Source organism: Corylus avellana, chromosome 3 (genome assembly GCF_965113065.1).
Source record: "Corylus avellana chromosome 3, dhCorAvel1.hap1.2, whole genome shotgun sequence".
Taxonomy (NCBI): domain Eukaryota; kingdom Viridiplantae; phylum Streptophyta; class Magnoliopsida; order Fagales; family Betulaceae; genus Corylus; species Corylus avellana.
The window spans coordinates 36,741,478-36,763,437 of record NC_142492.1 but is presented as its reverse complement, the minus strand read 5'-3'; the positions used below and the strand labels follow the sequence as shown (position 1 = coordinate 36,763,437).

The window sequence follows — 21,960 nt, the reverse complement described above, 5'->3', positions numbered from 1 at the left end:
ACATTTAAATGTGAGTCAGCCAAGCCCCAAAGAGGAAGAGGTCCATGAATTGATGAATCGGCCGTATGAGTGGAAGCAAATGGAAGATTAGATCTCTTGATGTCTAACCGATGTCATGGAGTCAACGAGCACAAAGGCAAAAGGTCAACCACTAAGGAGTGGATGGTGGTGTGGGAGACGTGCATGGGTGCAACTAAGTCACATCACATTACCGGCAACCCTCATACCATGAAGACGCATGCCTTAATGCTTTCAATATATTATTATCCGTTCCTCCACCGCATGCAAATCCACTCCAAACTACAGCTTTCCAATATCTTCTACAAATGCTTGTATAAAATATATAAATTTTTTTAAAAAAAATCAACAACTTATTTTCAGTGCATCATCAAAGTTGAATACCATTCTACTATATTATTATTATTTTTTTCTTTTTTAATAATATTACTATTTATATTTTAAATAACTTTTCTTTGATTAAAGTGTCTAATATAAAAAATAAAAATAAAAAACTTAAAATATAACATGTCGTTGTTGCATTCCTTTTTTTTTTTTTTTTTTATGTGGTCGGTTCTTTCAAAATATCCACATGCAAGCAGGTTGACTTTAAGTCTTTGTGGGCATGATTTGATTAGAGTCAATGTTGTTGGTCCAAGTCCACCCCAATATGAAGAGTAAATATCCAAGCCCATTCAGTTCAAGACTAGGCTTATACTTGCGTCAAAATAACCAATGGGCGGCACGAAAAGTGGCATGTTCATCACCATCCCCTTTTGAAATTGCACTACTGAACAAGTGAAATTGAAAACCAGTAATGCATTTCGCACTCCCCCTCCTCTCTCCTTCGGTTTCGTATGCAGCAAGCTATACCCATCTTTTTGAGCTTTCTTCACATCACATCAATGTCATCGTGCTGTTTTCTGTATGGGTGATAATTCATGCTCGCATCGCGTGTTAGATCCAAATCGTGTCGAGACATAGATATAAAAACTATATATATCAATTCTAACCCGATCCATTTAATTAAATAGGTCAAACCCCTCAACATAACCCATTAATTTTGTGTTAGGGTAATAAAAAATTATCAGTCCTAGCTTTCAATGACATTTACATAAGCAATATGATTAAAATAGCATCTGAACCAACAGTGTATGGAAAGATGGAACAAGAAACATGGTCAAACAATCTTCCTTCGTGGCGTGTAGTCTAATTACAAAGTTTTCAAGCCATTTCCTGTCTCCAACAATTATGATTCACTCTCTCAGAATAAACGTGAAAGTGAACCACAAACAGAATGCAGCATCAGATTGTAGACAAAACAAACATTGGAATAATAAAACAAGTTGCACTACATTTTTCCTCCCAAAAAAATTGTAACCAATTATCATGACTCAATGGCAGGGGTGTCATAAGATCATAAGTGGCCACCACCAGATCAAAATATCAAACCCAAAGCTTACATCTTTTCCCGCCATACCAACAGCAACTTTTGCTTAATTGTGCAAAAATGAACCTCCAAAAAGTTTTTCGACTTAAGAAGAAGCTAGGGAACTTCAGTGCCAAAGCAACATGAGGAGCACGAGACAAAATTCTTCTTATGGGCATATATGTAAACACCAGGATGGAGGATTTAGGTGATCTTGTGCAATCCAATGTTGAGATCAGAAGATATGGAAATGAGAAGTGGGACAGAGTGGAGCCATTCAGCTTTGAAGACACGTTTCTGATGGGCTTTTACTGACTGGGAAGGCTTGTTAGCGGTATACCTGATATCAAAGATGTGAATCATGGGGTCTGCTGAACCAGATGTTATGTATAAACCATCAGGAGACCAAGCCTGATTTATCAGTGCCGACTGAGATTCGCTGCTTTCTTGCTTCCACCCAAAACCATGGATTTCTGTCTGTCTCAATCGGATATCAAACAATCGGAGCTGCCTTTCAGGAGTTCTGCATATGAGACATATTAATATTAAATTTTCAACCGGAAAATACTCACCTCAAAGTAATTATGGTCATACAGAATGAGTTATGAGCTATAAGACACACAATTGACACTATAGTCAATAATTTCTACATTTCAAACCTCCAGATCATACAATGATACAACTAGGCTCAAACTTACAATTACACAACTAAACTCAAATTTCAGGGGAACTGATTCACATTATACATCTGAACCAAACATGGTTCAGTTGCAGGCCTTGTTTTGTGTTCACTTGAGCAGCATGACAGAATCCACTACACATGCAAATTGAAGTGGGTTTTGAAAATGATAGTAATAATAATAGAATATTCATACCATTATTTGCTCTCTTCTTTAGCTTGTATTTCTACTATTCTACTAAAGAAAATTTATATTTCCTTTTCCTAGATCAAAAAGTTGTTGATCAACATAGATTATTTCAACCATAAATAAATACATAAGATCTTGTTTACTGATTTAATAGGTGTGCGTGTGTGTGTGTGTGTGTGGGGGGGGGGGGGGGGGGGGGGGGGGGGGAGAGATTATCTAGAATTACTACCATATCTAGCATTCTCTGCAGCTATTTGCCTCCCTATTTAATGAGTGATTGTTCTTTTGCCAACGAAATACCAAATGAGGCTGAGATTACTTTGTCAATGATCCTACTGGTCATGAATATTTTCTTACCCTGTCTGAACCATGAATAAATTGAAGTCACATGGATTTGGCAGGACACTCATGCATTTACTTTCTATTAGATGCTTGAAATGTGGTCTTCCTTCTTGTGCATCAAACCCAATAATTCGCTTGTCAGCCCCAGCAGACAGAACAATCTGCTTTTGCTGCATCCCTGCAACTCCCATAACAGCAGATGAATGCATATTCCTGTGCAACGCCTTTGGTTTCCATGAAATCTCCCCATCGTTATCATTCCAAAGTAGAACGGCATGATCACTGCCGCCAGTGACAAAACGGGCATCTTCCCAGGGCATGAACGATATGCTGTTAATAATACCCTTAACATGAGGCTTAGCCTCCAAGAAAGTTACTCGAGCTCTCTGTCAGTACACAAACATATAAACCAAGAGTGAGAAAAGAAAGGAACCTACTGCAATGAAAGTTGAATGCTTGTGAACATATGGTTGAAGACACAGGGTATGCCACTTCCACCAGGCGTACGTATATGCATATTAATAGACTGGGTGATTGTATATTTCTACTATGCTGCCAAAGAAAATTATATTTCCTTTTCCTCGATCAAAAATTTGTTGATCAACACAGCATTTTCTGAGGCATGATCTTGTTTACTGATTTTATTCAAGCATGCATGCCCCGCGGGGGGGGGGGGGGGGGGGGGGGGGTGTATTCTTCCCTGTTATCTAGAATTACTACCATATCTAGCATTCTTTGCAGTTCTTTGCCTCCTATTTACTGGTTGAGAAAAAGATAGGAATCAACTTTTCAATGAAAGCTGGATGCTAGTGTCGTGTACATATGGTTGAGGACACAGGGTTTGCCAGTTCCACCAGGCGTATAACAGTAATTAATCTCAAGCATCTCTTACCCCTTGTGTCTTATTGAGATTTAGTACTGATATCTGAGAATCTCCACCATCAGCACTGTAAACGGAAAATAAGCTGTTTCCCTGTGGATGCCAGGCTACATCTTCTGGCCATCTCCTGTGCTTTGGGGATGCACAATCAGTAGAGCTAAGTAGAGAGGCACTTGACCTGCAATTCAAGACGAAAAAAAAAAAAAAAAAGGACCAATCTTTATATCATAACACCTTTTTTTTTTAATAAGTAAAAACATATATAACACTTTGAAACTGGAAATTGAAGCTGCATATAATTGGTACAAATGGAACTAAGATTTATATAATTCTAACATTGCTTAAAGGCATAGAAAATGAGGTTCCGTGTGATGGACCAAATATCCAATTTCCTACTTTGAATAACCAGGGTGGCCATGGAGGAGGACTAAGCCTATATGAATAACCGAGGAATTGTTTTACCTTGTATCATTCGCAGGCACTAAAGCTCCATGTCCAATCATCAGAAAGATAATAACACTAATAATCCGTCCAACTAGATACCTCTACATGGTAGTAAAAAGGTTGAATGTAAAAGAGAACTGTGGAGACATAATGCTATATTTGGTGATCTTGAATATAAATAGCAACTGCACACATTCTCCAAACTCAAGCCCTGTTTCAGTTCTCCCCACCCCCCCCCCCCCCCCCCCCACCCCGCCCCCCAATTGGAGAATGTAATTGAACAAGTACAAGGTAACTCAAAATTCAAAGCTTGAACAATACATTGGAAATCAGGAAGTGTTCGTCCCATTCAAGTCCAAGTTAAGGTTTATTATCTTCTCTTTGTTTCTAGAGGTTGGGTGAAGTATGGTATTTCTGTTTGGAGTTTATCCTTTAAGAACTCTTCATACTAACCTATTGTTCCTATTAACCACCACCTTTTTTTGATAAGTACCTATTAACGTCCACCTAATGCATACTAAGAAATATTTGAGAAAACAATTCTCCACACACCACATATCTTGCCAAAACTCCAGCAACTCCCCCTTCCAATGGCAAACCTAAAGCAAACTCAAAAGTTCTCCGATTCCATAAGAACCTTTCGGCAAGCACACCAAAAGTCTGTTTCATTCTCAATCATCAATTGAGAACACATATATCTCCATAAGCAGAGTCCCACCTCTATTAGTCACTATATGCTTAAACTTAAAAGGCACATCTACAACGGCAGTTACATATAAAGTATTTCCTAGACAATGGCACCATATGGTAATGAATGGACTACCCAAGACACCTTCACAATGCATCTACATGCTCTGCAACATTTCACTTATCATAAGAGAAAACTGTATAACATCATGTGCTATAATACTCACTTTGCAATTGACAACTCACACGAGATACAAACAAGTGAAGATAAATGCTTTCAGACAAAAGCTTAAGACTTACCCCCTGGACTGAACTTGCCACAAATTGACGAATCCATCCAAAGAACTGTATATATTTCAAAACATTCACAATAATTAGATTCTGTATAAACTTAAGAGAAAGATAACAGTTCATTGACACCAAAAGGGCATATTATGTAATTATAGACTAAAGGATAGTACAAAAAAAGTACCATGATATATTTTACAAATATCGCAAAATTCAAATCATGGCATGAAAATCCAATTTTCACTTAATAAGTGGCGTACTTATTTTGCAATACATTAATTACCTGGTCACAAAAAGCTGATCATTCACTGGACACAAAGCAAGACATCTCAACTTTCTCTTGTGTTGACTGGAAATGTGATTGTTCGCATGGCAGCGGATTATGCATGGAGAAGAAGTTCTGCGTATCAATGGAATCAATTCTTTGTGTTCTTTCTGTTCTGAAATACAAAATAGAAGTTTGGTGAATCCTAACTACAAATAAAAGGTATCTTGTATTGGAGGAACTGAACAACACGTCAGGCGAAAAATTCTAGACATGCACAATCACAACATGAAAAACTAATAATGCAAGGCTATTAAACAAGCAAGCCTCACCAAACTTTCTTTTTGTTCCTTTATCCTCAATTTCAACAACTTCCATCTGAGAAGAAACTCTAGAAGGTTTGTTCCCTTTTACCCTTATAGGACTATTAGATTGAGTGGAAACTGATGGACTGGCTTGAGTACCAGAATCATTTGAAGATTTTATCACCTGAGGAATTTTTGGATTCACAGCAGGAATTAAAAGTTCTGGTTTAGATTTAGGCAGGTTTCTAGAAGAAGCTTCATGTATAGGGATAGGACTAGTTGATCTCCGCTCCACCTTCACATTTTTCGTTCCATTCTCCAAAGAAGCTTTAGATGGCACAGCGTTACTTCGGCTTCGAAGGCGAGCCAATTTGGATTGTGAATCATGCAACCTCTTCTCTGCTTCCTCAAGCTGCACACCTTTTTCAAAGAAATAATTAGTGCATAATTTCCTTGGCTAGGTTTCAGAATTACAAGGAAAATATGACTAGAACCAAAACAGAAAAAGTCAGAATCAGAAATAACATCCAGCAAGCAGTTTGTCTCCCACACAATTCACAAAAGAATACTGAAACCCAAATGATAAGCACCGGTACACAAAAGCATGGGATGATTGAAATAAGTCCACAACCACTTATGATGAATTGAATCCATATAATCTACAAAACCCAACATCCATACAGTTTTTCTTTTTCACCAGACTAATTATTAAAAGCTCAATAACAAAACTTCTGTACTCAAAGATCGCTCCCAATTTTATGATACTTGTTCAATGTAGCTATGAGAGACTGTTTCAGAAACAAAACCGATTTCGTGAAAACTATTCAAAGTTTAGAAGACAGATCACGTTTTGAGCAATAAGAGTTTGTGGAATATCAAAAAACCAATACCACGCATCCTATAACATCACAGCATATAGGGCGCTGTGCATCAAAAAGCAGAAAATCACATAGAACCCAAATATCATTCTACAAAAACAAAATCAAAATTTGAGGTTAAGAGAATCAATGAGTGAAAATAGGACATGTTGAAGTAACATAAACGGGGCAACCTGAGATTGGTAATAGGCGATGCGCTGCCTAAGATGTTTGACTTCGTTGGTACGGTGCTCGAACAGGGCGACTAGTGCCTCTTCTTGCTCTCGTCGGCTTTCGATGTCGTCGTTGCTGTAGTGGGAGTTGTTATCGTCCATTTTCCTTGTGGTTGTTGATGTTGATAGTAGCTCTGGTTCAATCTCATCATTGGTCTCCACCTTGGGCTTCTTCAGAGCCGGGAGAGGAGGCGCGCTCATTGGTTTTTAACCTTTTTCCAGTTTCTAGGGAAGACAGAGGGGCTTTGCACAGGACAGACAGAACTGAACCGTAAGAGTTGGAGCATTGGAGATCAAAACGTGATTATTAGAAGAGTATAACGTGTTTTTAAGACAATCTTATGGGCCTTCCACTTATCCGAAATTAAGATTCCGGCAATTACCCGTCCGAATTTTGAGAAACTGTTGTGAGAGGATCTTTATGGGCCTATTTGTTCAGATAAATGCTCAAACACTTGAGACTTTTTTTTTTTTTTCTCTTCTCACAATTATTATTATTATTATTATTAAGGGTTCTTCTCACAATTATATGTTAACCATTCGAGCAAATAATTACCAAGATTCAAATCTACTTATCTGGGCCTTAATGTGTGCCCATTAAATTAGGATCAGACAAGTAATTGAGAGTTTTCAATGGGGCACACATGCCAAGTAAGTTTTGAATTGTTTTAGCACTTGTTCAAATAAGTGAGTTTCATTGGAAATCTGTCTAAAAGAGTGTTGAGCAAGCTGCAATCCAGGCAAACAATTGAACCAATCCCAATCAATTAGGTAAAGATACTGTTCAACAGCCTATATAATGACTAACTTAATGCCCTTGTACTCGAAACAAGTTTATGGTTTGATTAATTGATTTTGAGTAGTTGAGCATTCATGGGAACCAGATTGCACCATCTAATCTTATCCATTATTCACCCAACTAGACGCAATTACTTCCCAAAATAAAGAAACCAATTTGTAGGAGTGAAAATGCAGTTACGGTTAGCTGTTATTGGCTTTCCTTTTCACCCCTATAACCCTTGCCATCCAAGATGAGACTGCTTCTCGATCTGTCTTTGCCTTGAATTGCAAATTGACTAATTTTTACAGGCTACTTTAATTTCTTCAGAAATTACCACTTCAAGACATACATGTACATATACAGAAACAACTTGCCGTGTGCTAAACTATATGGATTTCAAATTCCAAAGCAACAAAAGTGAAAATTAGGTACAAGATCATGGTCATGTTTTTTCGTTTCTGTACATCTTCTTTGTGACTTCGTATCATTACAAATACAATTCATCCAAAAGCCGGAGCTCAAGGGAAGCTGAGGGAAGGGCACTTCTCAACCACCAAAAATTGGTATAGGGAAGCACAGAGACAGAAATGCCTCCCAACATGACGCTTCCATAAAACCACAAATGCTTCTTCATCCTCATCTCAGCAGCTTCATCCCTTCCTGTTGCCCTGCCTACTTAATTAAGATATGGCTTCTTCTGAACCAGGGCCATGATTGTCTGTCTCCACTGCTTGTCTGTTTTTACCTCTGTTTCTACTTGGCAAGCTCAAGGACCCACAATTGTGAGGGCACTGGGAATCAATATGAGGGCATAGGGACCAAACTTTACCCAAGCAACACACAGTAAACCAAGTGGAATACAGGAATACATACTGATGGGTAAATTCAGGAGATCTGAATTTCAGCTTGACATCTGCAGGCCATCTGCTTAAAGAATCACCATCTCAAGCAACAATGATCAACTCCAGCTTAATATCTGCAGACCATCTGCATCAAGAATCACCATCTCAAGCAACAAGATCAACTTCATCACGATCAGGAGGAACCACATCTAATCTCATCATACTCCTATATTGATCTGGAGCAGGTGCACCTGCTTGTGCACATAGCTCCACCACAGCTGGAGCTTTACCATAATACCTCTTCAGGTTGTTATCCAAAGCAGGTGCATTCAGATCTCTAACATGCCAAACATAATTGGGACCCACAAGATCATCTATCGTCGCTTCTTGCCATGCATGCAGACCGTTACGAGACTGGTGCTTTGACGCCTTGCACATCCTCACTTTGTGCCCCTTTGGACCCACCTGAACCTCAGGACAGTATCCACAAGTCAGTACGTTGTACTTCTCCATCAACTTCTTCGCCCCTGATATCATCTCACACCATGAGTCCAGTGTTTGGATGCTTAAGTCCCTTAAATTCTCCCCATCCTCGTCATTCGATTGATCTAGAAGATTACTAGCATTTTCTGAAACTGAATTTTTTGCCATCTCAGTGTCGGTCCCAAATTTGGAATCTACTACAGTATCAACATTCTTAAGATACAAGTTCCTCCTCCCCACTCCATCCTTCTCTGTCACTGACTCAAAATCTACAATTCTTCCTTCAATACTATATACGGGTTTTGTTCTTCTCCTCGTAGGTAACTTTTCAAGGTCAAGACCAGCTTGTATACAAAGCTCTACAATGGCAGGGATTCGCGGCACACTATACCTTTCATCATGCAGAATCCTTGGTTTCCCAACACGATCATAAAGATGAAAGGATTTAGGGAAAAAAATAACATCCTGAACTCCACCCTTCCTCCAAACATGAGTGGCACTCCGAAAACCACTCTCAGGGCCAGTGCAGGTTCGGATTTCATGACCAACATGGCCAATGTGAACCTCCGAGCAGTAGCTGAAGAAAATAGAAGGCAAAAGACAAAAACTCGTTACAGTCTAGAGAAAAACCATACACAGATAAAATTTAGTTGAGAACTCCAACGGAGGACAAGAAGAACAACGGACAGAAGAGAAGTAGCTCAAAGATAGTGGAGTAGTGGACTATTATCCATGCCCCAAATAACTTAAAATGATTCAGTTAATCCTCTTTGTTTTTAACTTGTCTTCCAACAATAGTACCAATGGTTCCATTCTACTTTGTAGGAAACTTACTTTCATAATTTCATTGGGTACCACGGGCGGAGAGTAGAAACAATCAGGAAAAAAGCTTCAACAACATTACCGTCTTTGTTTCTTTTCATTAGACAACATGGGAATATCATCTTTTTAACTTAACACCAAAGAAAAACTTGCTTTGCTATAAGCACCATCATATCAAACAATGGAACCAAGTGGTTATTGCTTTTGATCAGATTTAAATACTTTGGGGTTTCGTATAGAAGAAAAAAAAACGAATATTTGGGCATCTTTGGCTGAATCTTAAGAGTTCGATTATTGTAAGTGCATTCCAGTGAGCATCCAAGAAGCCCATTGGGGTTTATATGCAAACCAGTTCATACCCGTATCGATATGAACAGAAAATTGAAAACGAAAAAACAAAAATACCATATTTTGAGTAATAAAAACTAAAAGCTTGTTGTTACGTGGTACCTGCAGCGTTGAAGAGGAATGAGCTGTACAAGTTTCAAAAGACCAAAGAGAAGAGAACGTCGGGCTCGGTAGACTCGATGGGCGACCTCGACAAGCTCGGGAACCAACAACCCATTGTCAGGTGGGTGTTCGAGCATTCGACAGGGCTGGGCCTTTCGGGCTTCTGCCTCCTTCTTCGCCCTCGCGATTAGAACCTTCATCGGCGTCTGGTACGGCTTCCTCTCCGCCTTCTTACGCCGGGGCTTCGGCACGTCCGCGTACAGAGGATCATCGTCACCTAGGATTCTCTCCGACGATAAACACAGGCTTTTATTCAATCGGAAATGCAGTCTCTTCTTTAGAATACAAATTTCTGATAATATTAACCTCTTCGTCATCTGTTTCTGTTCTGTTTGGTTGCCGGGAAAATGTTTGGAGCACCGTCGTGCGTACTGCTTCTTCTGCCTACCTTAGCGGGTAGTACTTTTTTATGGAACGTGGGCCTAGTTTAACACGATCGCATTTTGCGAAGGCCTAGAAGAACAGGGCTGTCTTTGTTTGGATTTTTTTTTTCTCTTTTTAACGAAGGAATTTTCTATATTCTAGCTAAACTTTGGCTGTCATCCTCGAGTCTTCATAATCTTCTATTTAAGCTATTTAAGTCTACATAAACTCAACACAAAATTAACAAATTATAATTGAAAAGTCTGACATTTAATTCAGTAGTTCATGTTAGATTTAATTTATAATCTTATACTTATGTCTCGACACGATCCAAACCCGACACATGACACATAAGCTAACAATTTTTCACACAGTCCGTGAAGCCAACGTAAAATTAGGGAAGTTAAAAGTAAATAAATCTAACATGTTTAATTAAATTAGTCAGATTATAATTGACATATATGTATAATGTTATTCCCGTGTCTTGATTCGACACAATCCGAATCTCACATGCAAACACGAACCGTCAACCCTACTTCTGTACATATTACAGCTTTCAGATTCCAGATTTTTGCAAGTAATGGAACAGTTAATCCAACAATGTACTGAACTAGCAAACAGACAAATTGAAAGGCAGAAGATAAACTGGAAGAAGAGAGAATATTCATTCATAGTAGCAGTTCAAAACTTCAATAATGACAATAATCAAATATGTTTTTTGCACATACTCTCCTTGAGCAATCACACCCGGCCTAGACCCGAAAACACAATAATTAAAGAAAACAAAATGGAGATTAATTTAGAAATATCAACATAAATAATTGAAAAAAAAAAAGAAGAAAACAGCCAAGCGCCCCCACGAACTGCACATAAAAGTGGGCAACATCCCTTGGGAACTTATGTCCATAGTAAAAATGGTCACTCAAAAGTCAAAACTAGCCAAAATTTGGAGCCTCTGCTAAGCGATTCTCTATGAGGCCCCAATGTGAAAAAATTAGTAAAACAAAGAAACTTATGAAGTAAGTCACTTGGGTCTGGTTATGTGCTCTGGTTTCCAAAATCTTGCACAAGTGCTTCTCTACAGCCAGAAGTTGTCAGAACAGGCCTGATATAAGAATTGGGGTTAAAGTGATTTTGTACTCCAATACAAGGTTCTAAAGTTAGTGCCTCGAACAGATCGGCTTTTTCTCAATCAGACTCCTTTGAAGAATCCGATCCATTGGAATATTCCTCTCTATTTGCAGAAGTTGAAAGGCTCCCTTGGTTCTGGTTTTCCTCATTGCTGCTAGTTCGAGGCCTGCCTGGTCTTGATCGAATATTCGAACCCATGGGGAAGGGCTCCTGCAGATGCAAGAAATTAGGTCAGGGTTGGTCATGAAGCAAAATAACCACACACACAAAAAAAAAAAAAAAAAAAAAAAAAAAGAAAAGAAAAGAAAAGAAAACCCCATGAAATAAAGGTGGACAATCATGATATCCTACCGGATCGCCCGCATTTGGACCATCGGTATGAAAGAGAATAGGGCGGCAACGTTTATCCTCATTCATCAAGCTTGAATTTTGGAAATGGGCGATAAGAGCAGACTTTCCTTGAATCCGAGCATATGCAAGGGATGCCACCTTTTCACTATTAAACTTCTCCCATTTTTTGCCATTGAATGCCTGCAAAAGATGTGATTTTCAATCCTATATGCTCTTGCCAATAACTAATAGAATCATATGCAAACACATTGTTGACAAATCATTCTGAGCATATACGTAGAGCACAAAATACAGTCAAATCACTCATAAATCAAACCTGATGGAATGGAATAATCTGACGAGGATCAATCATATTGATGAACGCATAGCCCACATTGCATTTGTTCTGTTAAAAGCATTGGTAAATTTGATAAGGGACATAAGCGAGGTTTATCACCTAAAAAAAGTTGATGAACCAACAAATTTACTTACCTTGAAGTCAATTGGCAAATAGATAAAATCATAGGTTCCTCGACAGTGCTCGTCTATTGCAGCGAGAAGCATCTTAGAAGTATACCTGTAAAAAAAATTAAGTCCACCAAAAGAATGAAGAACAAAGAGAGAACTTTTGGTTCGTTTGCTAAACTTTAATTGTTTTTTGTTCTTAAAACAAAAATATTAACAAACAATCAAAAACACAATACACTCAAAACTGTTTTCATATTTATGTCACATAAAAACACTTTTTCAAACAAAAAACAAAAAACACCCTCCAAAACACATTAACAAACATACCCTTTGCCAAAGCATCCAAAGAAATATGAAAATCTGTGTATATATATAATGATATACGACCACCAAAATATAAGGGGCCAATATGGGATGGAATCATAAAATGCCAAACAGGTAGTACAGATGCTTTAATAGAGTGTTTATGGACTACATAAATCACACTACAAAAACATCAAGATAAATTAACAATGTTGTTCAAGCAAAGGAAAGGTTCACCAGAAGAAAATGATGTGAGATTAATTAAAAGATAGAAGATAAAAGTAATAAGCAAGATGTCAACATATTTTTGAGGATCATTCACATACTTGTTGGGAATGTTCTTTATCATCAGTGTAGTTCGGCTGTCGTCCCCACGCAATATGCGGTCAACATCAAGTTCATACTGTTTCTTATCAGAATGATAATTCACTTCATTTCTACGGTGAGAAAGGTTTCTCACGCGTTCACTAGGAGAATCAAAAGATGTAGGCATTGAAATCATTGGGATCCTCTCAGGGAAAATATGGCACATCTGCTGGGGAGAGTGTTGCCCAGCACTTGTCAACACGTCTGAGCAATTTCCACCAACATGAGAAAAGGTACTACGAGAAGAAATTTCTATGGGATGCAATAGGGAACTATGAGGAAACCCCACACTCCCAAGAGAACCCAAGCGAAAACTAGAAACTTCAGGAGACTCCCCTAAATAGGCATGTCGCTTGTCCCAGAGGGAGGGATTTACAGTCGGAGCTGATCCAACGTGGTGATGCATAGGTGGCGTATTCAGCAATTGATGCGATCCTCTAGGAAATCCAGGCATTTGTGGAAGGCGATGAGCAGGAAGAGCATTGACAAATGATGGTGAATTCCCCCAAATCAAGGGATTAGAATGATGTTGCTGATATGCGTTGGAGTTGTTCCACGTGTAGTGCTGCCCATGAAGGGGACAGCTCCCATTTCCAGAAGAACCAAAAACTAGAGAGATACATTTTGTCAATACCCAACCACCAAAAGGATAAATAATAAATTTAAAAGGCAGTTATCACAACCAACCTATATCCAAAGTGTTAAGAAAACTAAATAAAAATCTGACTTTAGTTTGTAAGGATTTAGAACTCACTACAGGTTAAATTTCGTTGTTGCAAATCATGACTTACACCAAAGAGTGCTAACATGATGTTAGGCTAGGAAGAGATGACAATAACAGCAAGCAAAATTAACAAGGCTTTGTTTCAGATATCAGACATTGCAAGCCTTTATCATGCATTCTCTACATAATTAGTCTACTACTATACTGAATTCACATCTCAACTGTCGACACAGACAAAATGCTGAACCACATTAAAACATGTTTCTCATATAAGTTTTTTTTTTTTTTTTTTTTTTGGTTAAAATAAACAAATAATAGTGTCAGGAGCTTTTTCTAATTTAATTAAGCAAAAGAGAACTAAGGAAGCATGCTATTTTCAAAACCAGAAGTTATAGATCTTCTGGAAACTCTTAGATAGTAACAAAATATGTAAAAGCAAAGCACTAAATTTAGGAAACATGACAAAGTAACACTTCCTTCATCTATTTCAATAAAAATCTCACTATTCTAATTATATCGGGATGCTTTTGGTGATAGTAAAGAAAATTAAAGAATATAACAAAAAAAGCCTAGAAAGATCAGATTTAAGATGACTGGGAGTGGAGTTCTGCAACAGTCAAATTCAAGCAGTCCAGTTGCCAATTGCTAGATACAAGCACTTCGAGGTAAACAGCAACAATAAGAGGACACCACTAAGTTATTCTAATTGGCATTACTAACTTTAATATAGAAATAGAAATCTATAAGAGCTAATCACAATTATGAGGCTACAAAAGCAAATCCATATTGGGCATGTTTGACAAAAGCCCTTATGGACTAACAAGAAATGAAACCAGAAGATTACTAATTACTTTCCAAATGTAATGCGAACCACAAGAGTAATCCATGATGACCTATCAGACCAAGCTTCAAACCACCCAAAATCAAGCAAAGAAGAAATGTAATCTTAAGACTCGTTGTCAATTTAGACCAAGCTTCAAACCACCCAAAATCAAGCAAAGAAGAAATGTAATCTTAAGACTCGCTGTCAATTTATTAAATTTAATCTGAATGATTCACAAGGTAATCTAAAATAGTTGCATACTGTTAGAAGAGTTATTAGGTTTTGTGGGTATTTTGGCCATTGTTATATTTTTCAAAACCTATATAATAAGACATGTGAGATAGGCTACGAAACAATAACAAGCCTCCACCTTTTCTCTTAACCGTTCATGCAAACTACAACACATACAAAGATAATTTGACGAGGACATGTCTAATGCATGTATTCGACTTATTAATTTCTTATATAGGATGCATCAAAAACATCTTGTAGTGTGGAAAACCTATATATTGTAATTTGTTTCGTGCCTACATTCCCACAGGACTCATAAATTTTCACTTCAGAAATATGTCTGATGACTCCCCATCACTATCCTAACAGTAGTCAACCAGATACCAAAATCTAAAATATGCAGCAAAAGTAAATACTTCAACCAGACTAAAGGCAATATAATCAGCTTACCTCCTCCATTGAGTTCCACCGGGTGAATGTTCGAATTTGCTCTGCGAATTTGTCTACTGTCAATTCCTTCTGTCATTCTAGGACCGTGGTTGACAGCCATATCAGGAATATTGCTTGAAGAATTGCATGGAATAGCATTGGCTAAACTATCATGATACTCCGGGAAGGAGTGAGGATGGAAACCAGGAATGGATTGGTTAGCAAACTTCATTTCATTCAGAGAATGGTTGGACTCACAAAGGCCAAATTGTTTTCCAATGGATGCCACTCCAACCGGAGAAGGCAAGTTGTTCGGGACGCTTGAACTCCTATGAGGGAATGCATTTTCAATAAATGAACTCACAGGTGATCGGGATGCAGAATGAAAACCATTGATAGATCCATTATCCACACAGTTAGATGCGATAAGCCCAGGAGAACCGGTTGCTGTAAAAAGAAACTGAGTGAGGGCAAGAAAAAGTATGTGTGTTTTAAGAAGACCCTAACTGATGCATAAAATCTTTGAAGGCAGAAATCATACCCATGCGTCCAGATGATAAATTGTCACAAGAGCTGGGACAAAGATTAAGTCCGTCTTGCTCCTGCTCAGACTGTTCCGCCAAACTGCAAGAAGAATTTTAGTTCATATATATACTATCACAGGAAATATGCGGTAACAACAGATCAAGACGATCCAGAAAAATATTATCCCTCCATTCACCAGTCACAAACTTATAAAACAACACAGTAGGAAAATCACATTGGAGCAAATCCATAATATAACACAAAAACTGGACTTAGCTTTTGCTAAGATCAAGCCCACAAAAGAGGGGAAACAGATACAGGATCTCCATCCCCCTCAGAAATTAATATCAGTTTAATGATGGCTATTGAGAAATAAGAGGGACTGAGTGCGTATAGAAAGTACCACCATCTTGCAATTCCTGGATGGCTTGGTTCAATCTTGATCTGTTTCCCAGCAATTTCACTCTTATTCAAGGCACGAAGAGCAGCTTCTGCAGCTCGAACATCATAAAACTCAATGAATTTGGGGTGACACTTATGTGGAGTATCAAAGATCTGCAAAACACAAAATGTAGATGATATAAATATTCTACTACCCTTTATAAAAGTGAATGAAGGAGGCAACAATGAATTACTTCTTTGACTTCTCCATAAAAGCCAAAAATTTGGCGAAGCTCATCATCTGAAACAGAAGAATCAAGGTTGTATACCACCAGGGTACCCTGGTTAATATCTCCCTCTGAAGGATTGACCTAAAGCATCAACAAATATCAAGCAACAGAGTATCAGATAATTGTAACAAACAAAAGGAAGTAGAAAAATAATGATGATCGCATCAATGACAAGGTGTGAAGTGTTTATAACCACCAAAAAAGCATGAAGCACACACCAGAAGTGGCAGATAAGTCATCACCATACCTTTGGTATTGAATAATGTATGTCAAGTTTCCTACGCTTCAATGGCTTATTTTGTAGCGCTTTCTTTGCATTTTGGGCTGCCCTTATGTCATAATAAGAAATCATAACAAACCCACGATGCTTGCAGGCTGTATAGAGTGTTCGAATGTCTCCATGTCGCTGACAGAACAAAACACAGTTGTCAATTGAACTTGCTGTGACTCAGTTGCATGAAGTCCTAATCAAACACTGAAAGGAAAAAGTAGTAATACGCACCTCAAATAAAGCCTTTAGCTCAGAGTCTTCAACATTGCTATTGATATTTCTTACAAAAAGTGTTCTAGATGGGTATTCACCATAAGGGTGTTCCCCAACAACTGAGCCAATAGAACCACCCTGGCCATTGGAAAGTCCCCTGATATAATTAGGATTTCTTTGCCCCACACCTATATGATCATCCCCTTCTAATTCCATGCCTCCCCCACTGCTGAACAGATCATAATCTTCAAAGTCATCACCACTATTGACATGAGCATTGCTTCCAAGTTCATCAATCATACCAGAAAACAGATCATCTTCATCAGGAAGGAGATTTCCAATTGTTTTGGCCTCAATTTCTTCAAGAGATTCAAATGGTTCTTCATCATGGTGAGAAGCAACACCATTAGCAGGCTGATGAGATGAAACCTCATTTCCGAAAAATCCCACTGCATATAGTAGTATGCACATTAACAGAAAATGCACAAAGGAATATACCCATTATACCAAGCTAATGCAAAAGCAGTCATTGGCTTAAAAATTATTTTAAAAAAAAAAAAAAAAAAAAAAAAAAATAGTAGAACTTAAAAAACATGCAAAATCATATGGTCCAATGAAGTTTCAGAAAGATTTTGAACCCAGTTTATGAAAAAACGGCAACTTTCTCATAAGATAAGATAAAACAAGTAAAATGCGGAACTTATAGCAAAATTTCTTATGACAAAGGTCAACTAACCAGTTGTGAGATCTCTTCGATCTTCATCAACATATTGCTTACAAAACTCCTCATATTCTTTTTTTCTTGTGTTCTCTTTTTTTTCATTCATCAAAAAAATATCTCATGATAACACTTAAGTTTTTTACAACTTTTACGTATATGTTCACAATGAAAAAATAGAATAATTAAACCAACAATTAATGAAGCTATGGTGTTATGCCTATTTAAGTACCAAACTTTAGTGGGGGAAAAAAAAACACACAAAAAAAAAACACAAAAAGGCATTATTACCCAGATTCAAAGTATGAATCGCATATAATAAACATGAAAAGAAACCTTACACTTTCTACTAAATATTTCAGACAATGAGCTTGAAAACAGAATACTTTCACGTTTGCTGCCATTAATAACAGTCCTCTTTCCATCCAAACTCAGAGAAGGCGGCTGCGTGGACACGTTTGGCCATGATTCCATATGGTGATGCATAGATTTCCGTGAAGCATTGGACAAACCAGCAATGCCTTCTTCCCCACCAACACAAAACTTTTCCATGTGGTCTCTGAGGAGATTTGACTGTGGCAGTTTCAAACAATCCACAGAGTGTGCGCCAATAGGCAAAAGTTTTTCCAGGTGTGATGAAGCATCCAACATGTTTCCAGGCATTGGTACCATTCCGTTAGTTCCTGCTGAACAAATACACAACAGTAAGAGGAGCACCAGCGTGCTCAAAACTTTGCTCGGGAAGCATTGAGCAACTTTCAGTTGATTATTTAATCACTCTAAACTAAAAAAGCAACAAGATATCAATTGAACCACGATATAGATGCACACAACCATGAGCTCTAATCAGATACCAAGCTGCCAGCTAAACTCTTCCAACACAACTCTCATCACAACTACACCACAATGAAATGCGGATCAATAAAAAGGGACTAGATCAAAAATACAGACAAGAGTAAAAGAAAAAAGAAGAATTAACAAAGACGGCTTATTCTGACAACCGTTAACAGATGCATAAACTCTAGATTTGTATGGCATCTAAAACTAAAATTAATAGTCACTAATCTCGAATCAAAATACTAATATATTGGGACATATATGCAACTGAGCCATTGACCATAGAACTCCCCAAATGCAGATCTTGTAAAAAAATTGTTGCTCAAGAAATATTACACAATGAATTTGCTTAGACGTATTTTATAAAGCATTGTAGATGCAATTAGAAATTCTCAGAAAGAAGTCCAAGTTACCTTTGTTAAGCAAATTAACATAATATTAGTGTATGAGAAAAGATCATCTCCCAATAAGGAAGACTATAATAATATGAAAAGATCATCTTTCATTGAGGAAAACGCACTTTTAAAGTTTTCATTAAGAGGCCAAATGGCCAACTCAAGGCTTGGAGCAGACAAGGTGCTCAAGAAAATAAAAACAGTCGGTCAATTTACAGATGCATGGCAATGCAGCACATTTATTTCCACATGATGGATCAAGTTCTTGCATTCATTCGATAGGCTTTATTGACCTTGTAATTGCTTACAACAAAGATTACCTCACGAGTCTGCAAAACTCCCAACTTTTCAATAAACTGCAAAGAACTCTCAGTTTAAATTTGTGATTTTGAGCAAAACTCCCAACTTTTCATTAAACTGCAAAGAACTTTCAGTTTAAATTTGTGATTTTGTGGTATACCAACTGAATCAATGCGAGAATCAATGGAACATGCTAGTTTCTGGGTTAATGTTCTAACTCATTCACTCAATAATAGCAACTATTTATGGTAATTTGTTAATTGTGTGCATCTGCATTCACGCATGAATTTCAAGGGATTGCCCTGACTGGTAATATATAGATGATTGAATGGTTCACACCTCGGTGATGAAGCATGCCTTTGGGTTTCTGATATCCAACTTCTCTCTGCCCAGTACAAGTTGGCAACAAGTTAGAGAAAAAAAAAATGTACAAATAGGTGAAAGAGAAGATGATTGCAGCATATTTGGGAAAAAAAAAATAGTGGCATATTCAGAGGAAATACCTCAGAAGGAAAAGAAACTTCTTCAAAGAAGTGAGGAGAGGCAGACACGCCCCGATGATCCATTACTTCAAATGGCATACCGAAACCTTCACAAACCACAAACGTTCACAAGAGAAAGAAAAACTCCAAAGATTCTCAGTTGCCCACTGTGTCTAGGCCGGATGGCTCTTCATCTGAAAAACAATTCAAGGGTTAGTTACTCCACAGATGTTATTTCATGAGACTATAAAAGCAGAATCAAATAAATTTGGCACAAACACGAATCACCCATCAAAATTGGGAATGATTTGAGAAATGAAGGGAGGGAAAGGTGGAAAAAACAAAGAGAGGGAATTTATTAGGGGCTTTTATTATTAAAAAAAAAAATGAAAATAGGACAATTGGAAAGAGACCGAAAACCTCTTGCTTACCTACCAACGACCAAACGTAATAGCCTCGTTTGGTTTCCAAGAAAAGTTGGGGAGAAAGAAGTTGAGCAAAATTAAAACTTTAAGCAAAAACTACCACTCAACTCTTCCCACATTAAAAAAAAAAACAAAAAACAAAAAACAAAAAAAACAATAATAAGAATAATAATAATAATAACCTTTGCACAATCAAACTTAAAACTGAATTTCATGTCTTCACCTCAAATTCCAAGGATTAACAAGAAAAAAAAAAAAAAAAAAAAAGGAGTGAGAGAATATCAACAACAAAATATGAAGATCAGGCATACGACCCTGCTTTCGAGAAAACTCAGATAGAATAAATTAAGAGCAGAATTTCACCTAATATCACAGAAGTCTCTAACATTGACTGCCATGTCCAATTTCGGTCACTCTCATTTTCTCTCTTAAACTTGGAAAAAATCACCAGAGGGAAAGTAAAGGAGCTATAGAGGGAGAGAGAGAAAACAAAGAGATCTGAGACCAGCTTTTCTTATAACCTGCACTGGCAATTGCTTGCAAGCTATCATTTACCACCGCAACAGAAAGAAGAATTTGAAAAGAGAGAGAGAGAGAGACACAGACTATTTCCTTTCTTTGTCTCTGTTTTAAACCTCAATTTTTATGTAAAAGTATTTCCTCCGCCGGAGAACTTCGGAGTCGTGTAAAAAAAAAAAACCGAAGATTCCGACAAGGTAGGGGCGAAATTCCGGCGAGATTTCGCTCGCCGGTCCGTTTAGATGAGAAACAGACAGACAGACAGAGAAAGTTTTAGAGAGAGAGAGAGAAGATGTTAGTTGGGTTCGAAAAAGAAGACAAAAGACAAAAGACAAAAGAAATAGGCGCGGGGGTCGTGTGTGTCTGGGACTACTTAGTACTTCCGAGAGCCAAATCAATCTAACCCGTTCCTCCAAAATCCAAACACTCTTTTTTTCTTTTCTTTTTTTCAGGGCCTTATCCTTTCATCTGTCTCGACTCTTGACTCGCTTTCTCTTCTCTTCTCTTCTCCGGCTCGGTCGACTCGGTCTTCTATTTATATATATATTGTAATGTATTCTGCAGGCGTACGATAATGTCTTCGTTACCCCACGATTGCATCACAATCCACCAAATTACATCTGTTATTCTTTTCTGCCCAATCACTTTTCCCTAATAAAATATGAGCTAACATTAAGATACCAGCTAATCGTTGCCAATTGGGTAATCTTTTTTGAAGCAACAAAAAATATTACTGCTCTTAAGGAAACAAAGCAGGTTACTGCTAGCTGGTGAGTCGACAGTAACACTGCTACGGCCACGGAGTTAATCTAATTTTTAGGGGTGGAGTTATCGAATTCCCCTCTTTCGACCCATGTTTTTAGGACATCAAAGTCATGTAGCTTTCTTATGCTAGGAGTGGAGTTATCGGATCCACTTGTTTCAGACAATATCGCATGTTTTTAGGACATAAAAGTCATACAGTTTCACTGTCATGACCTGCAGATTTATTTAATTTATAGGAGCGGTGTTATCGGATCTACCTGTTTCATACAATGACGCATGTTTTTAGGACATAAAAGTCATGCAGCTTTCTTATATGAGGTCGATCAAATTGCTAATTCGAGCATTCAATTGTAAAAAATTCTAATCTTAAAATATTTGCATGATGGTATCTCAAATAAGCGTGGGGGAGGGGAAAAATCCACCTCTCATGTTGTTTTAAGCCTAAAATTTCTCCTAATTAACAGCAAGTTCTTTGTAAGGTGGAAAAAATAAAAATAAAAAATAAAAAATAAAATCTAAAGTATCTAGTTTAAAAGGTTGGAAGTCCGTGTTTTTTTTCTTTTTTCTTTTTAATTCAATTTCATGCTACGTGTTTTATGAGTTGTTTAAAGGTAAGCATTGGTTTAATAAATTATTG

General features: G+C 37.6%; 3 protein-coding genes across 5 annotated transcripts; all 3 read right to left on the bottom strand.

The window, feature by feature from the left end:
- Positions 1–1,154: 1,154 nt before the first annotated feature.
- LOC132176149 (transducin family protein / WD-40 repeat family protein) lies at positions 1,155–6,983 on the bottom strand. The gene is made up of 7 exons (XM_088515023.1): positions 6,558–6,983; positions 5,534–5,918; positions 5,220–5,376; positions 4,949–4,993; positions 3,530–3,695; positions 2,653–3,023; positions 1,155–1,949 (listed from the first exon to the last, which is right to left on the bottom strand). Exons 1-7 carry the CDS (start codon positions 6,795–6,797, stop codon positions 1,631–1,633), a joined length of 1,683 nt encoding a protein of 560 aa, XP_088371149.1. The 5' UTR covers positions 6,798–6,983; the 3' UTR covers positions 1,155–1,630.
- Positions 6,984–7,690: 707 nt separating this feature from the next.
- Positions 7,691–10,460, bottom strand: APO3 (APO RNA-binding protein (DUF794)). The gene is made up of 2 exons (XM_059587684.2): positions 9,975–10,460; positions 7,691–9,279 (listed from the first exon to the last, which is right to left on the bottom strand). Exons 1-2 carry the CDS (start codon positions 10,349–10,351, stop codon positions 8,385–8,387), a joined length of 1,272 nt encoding a protein of 423 aa, XP_059443667.2. The 5' UTR covers positions 10,352–10,460; the 3' UTR covers positions 7,691–8,384.
- Positions 10,461–11,043: 583 nt separating this feature from the next.
- ML1 (MEI2-like protein 1) lies at positions 11,044–20,879 on the bottom strand. 3 transcript variants are annotated; one of them, XM_059585201.2, is made up of 15 exons: positions 20,403–20,879; positions 19,636–19,808; positions 19,472–19,517; positions 17,942–18,286; positions 16,901–17,331; positions 16,646–16,804; positions 16,363–16,479; positions 16,131–16,282; positions 15,744–15,826; positions 15,224–15,649; positions 12,956–13,604; positions 12,351–12,435; positions 12,196–12,264; positions 11,880–12,059; positions 11,044–11,738 (listed from the first exon to the last, which is right to left on the bottom strand). In XM_059585201.2, the coding sequence occupies exons 2-15, from the start codon at positions 19,711–19,713 to the stop codon at positions 11,586–11,588; spliced, it is 2,973 nt and encodes a 990-aa protein (XP_059441184.1). In that variant the 5' UTR covers positions 19,714–19,808; positions 20,403–20,879; the 3' UTR covers positions 11,044–11,585. The 3 variants fall into 3 exon arrangements, with proteins under 3 accessions (XP_059441184.1, XP_059441185.1, XP_059441186.1); XM_059585202.2 differs by having other exon boundaries at positions 16,134–16,282; XM_059585203.2 differs by having other exon boundaries at positions 17,942–18,283.
- Between the last annotated feature and the right edge of the window lie 1,081 nt (positions 20,880–21,960).

Bases quoted from the DNA above. Each gene is read 5' to 3' on its own strand.
- LOC132176149 (XM_088515023.1), bottom strand. From the start codon at position 6,797: ATGAGCGCGCCTCCTCTCCCGGCTCTGAAGAAGCCCAAGGTGGAGACC. The intron at 5,377-5,533 runs GTGAGGCTTGCT...TTTGTATTTCAG, and splicing joins AGGAACAAAAAGAAAGTTTG to AACAGAAAGAACACAAAGAA. The intron at 3,024-3,529 runs GTAAGAGATGCT...GTGTACTGACAG, and splicing joins ATCTCAATAAGACACAAGGG to AGAGCTCGAGTAACTTTCTT.
- APO3 (XM_059587684.2), bottom strand. From the start codon at position 10,351: ATGACGAAGAGGTTAATATTATCAGAAATTTGTATTCTAAAGAAGAGA. The intron at 9,280-9,974 runs GTACCACGTAAC...TATTTTCTTCAG, and splicing joins ATTCCTCTTCAACGCTGCAG to CTACTGCTCGGAGGTTCACA.
- ML1 (XM_059585201.2), bottom strand. From the start codon at position 19,713: ATGCCATTTGAAGTAATGGATCATCGGGGCGTGTCTGCCTCTCCTCAC. The intron at 12,436-12,955 runs GTATGTGAATGA...TTTTTTTTACAG, and splicing joins ATAAAGAACATTCCCAACAA to GTATACTTCTAAGATGCTTC. The intron at 12,060-12,195 runs GTTTGATTTATG...CATCTTTTGCAG, and splicing joins AGATTATTCCATTCCATCAG to GCATTCAATGGCAAAAAATG.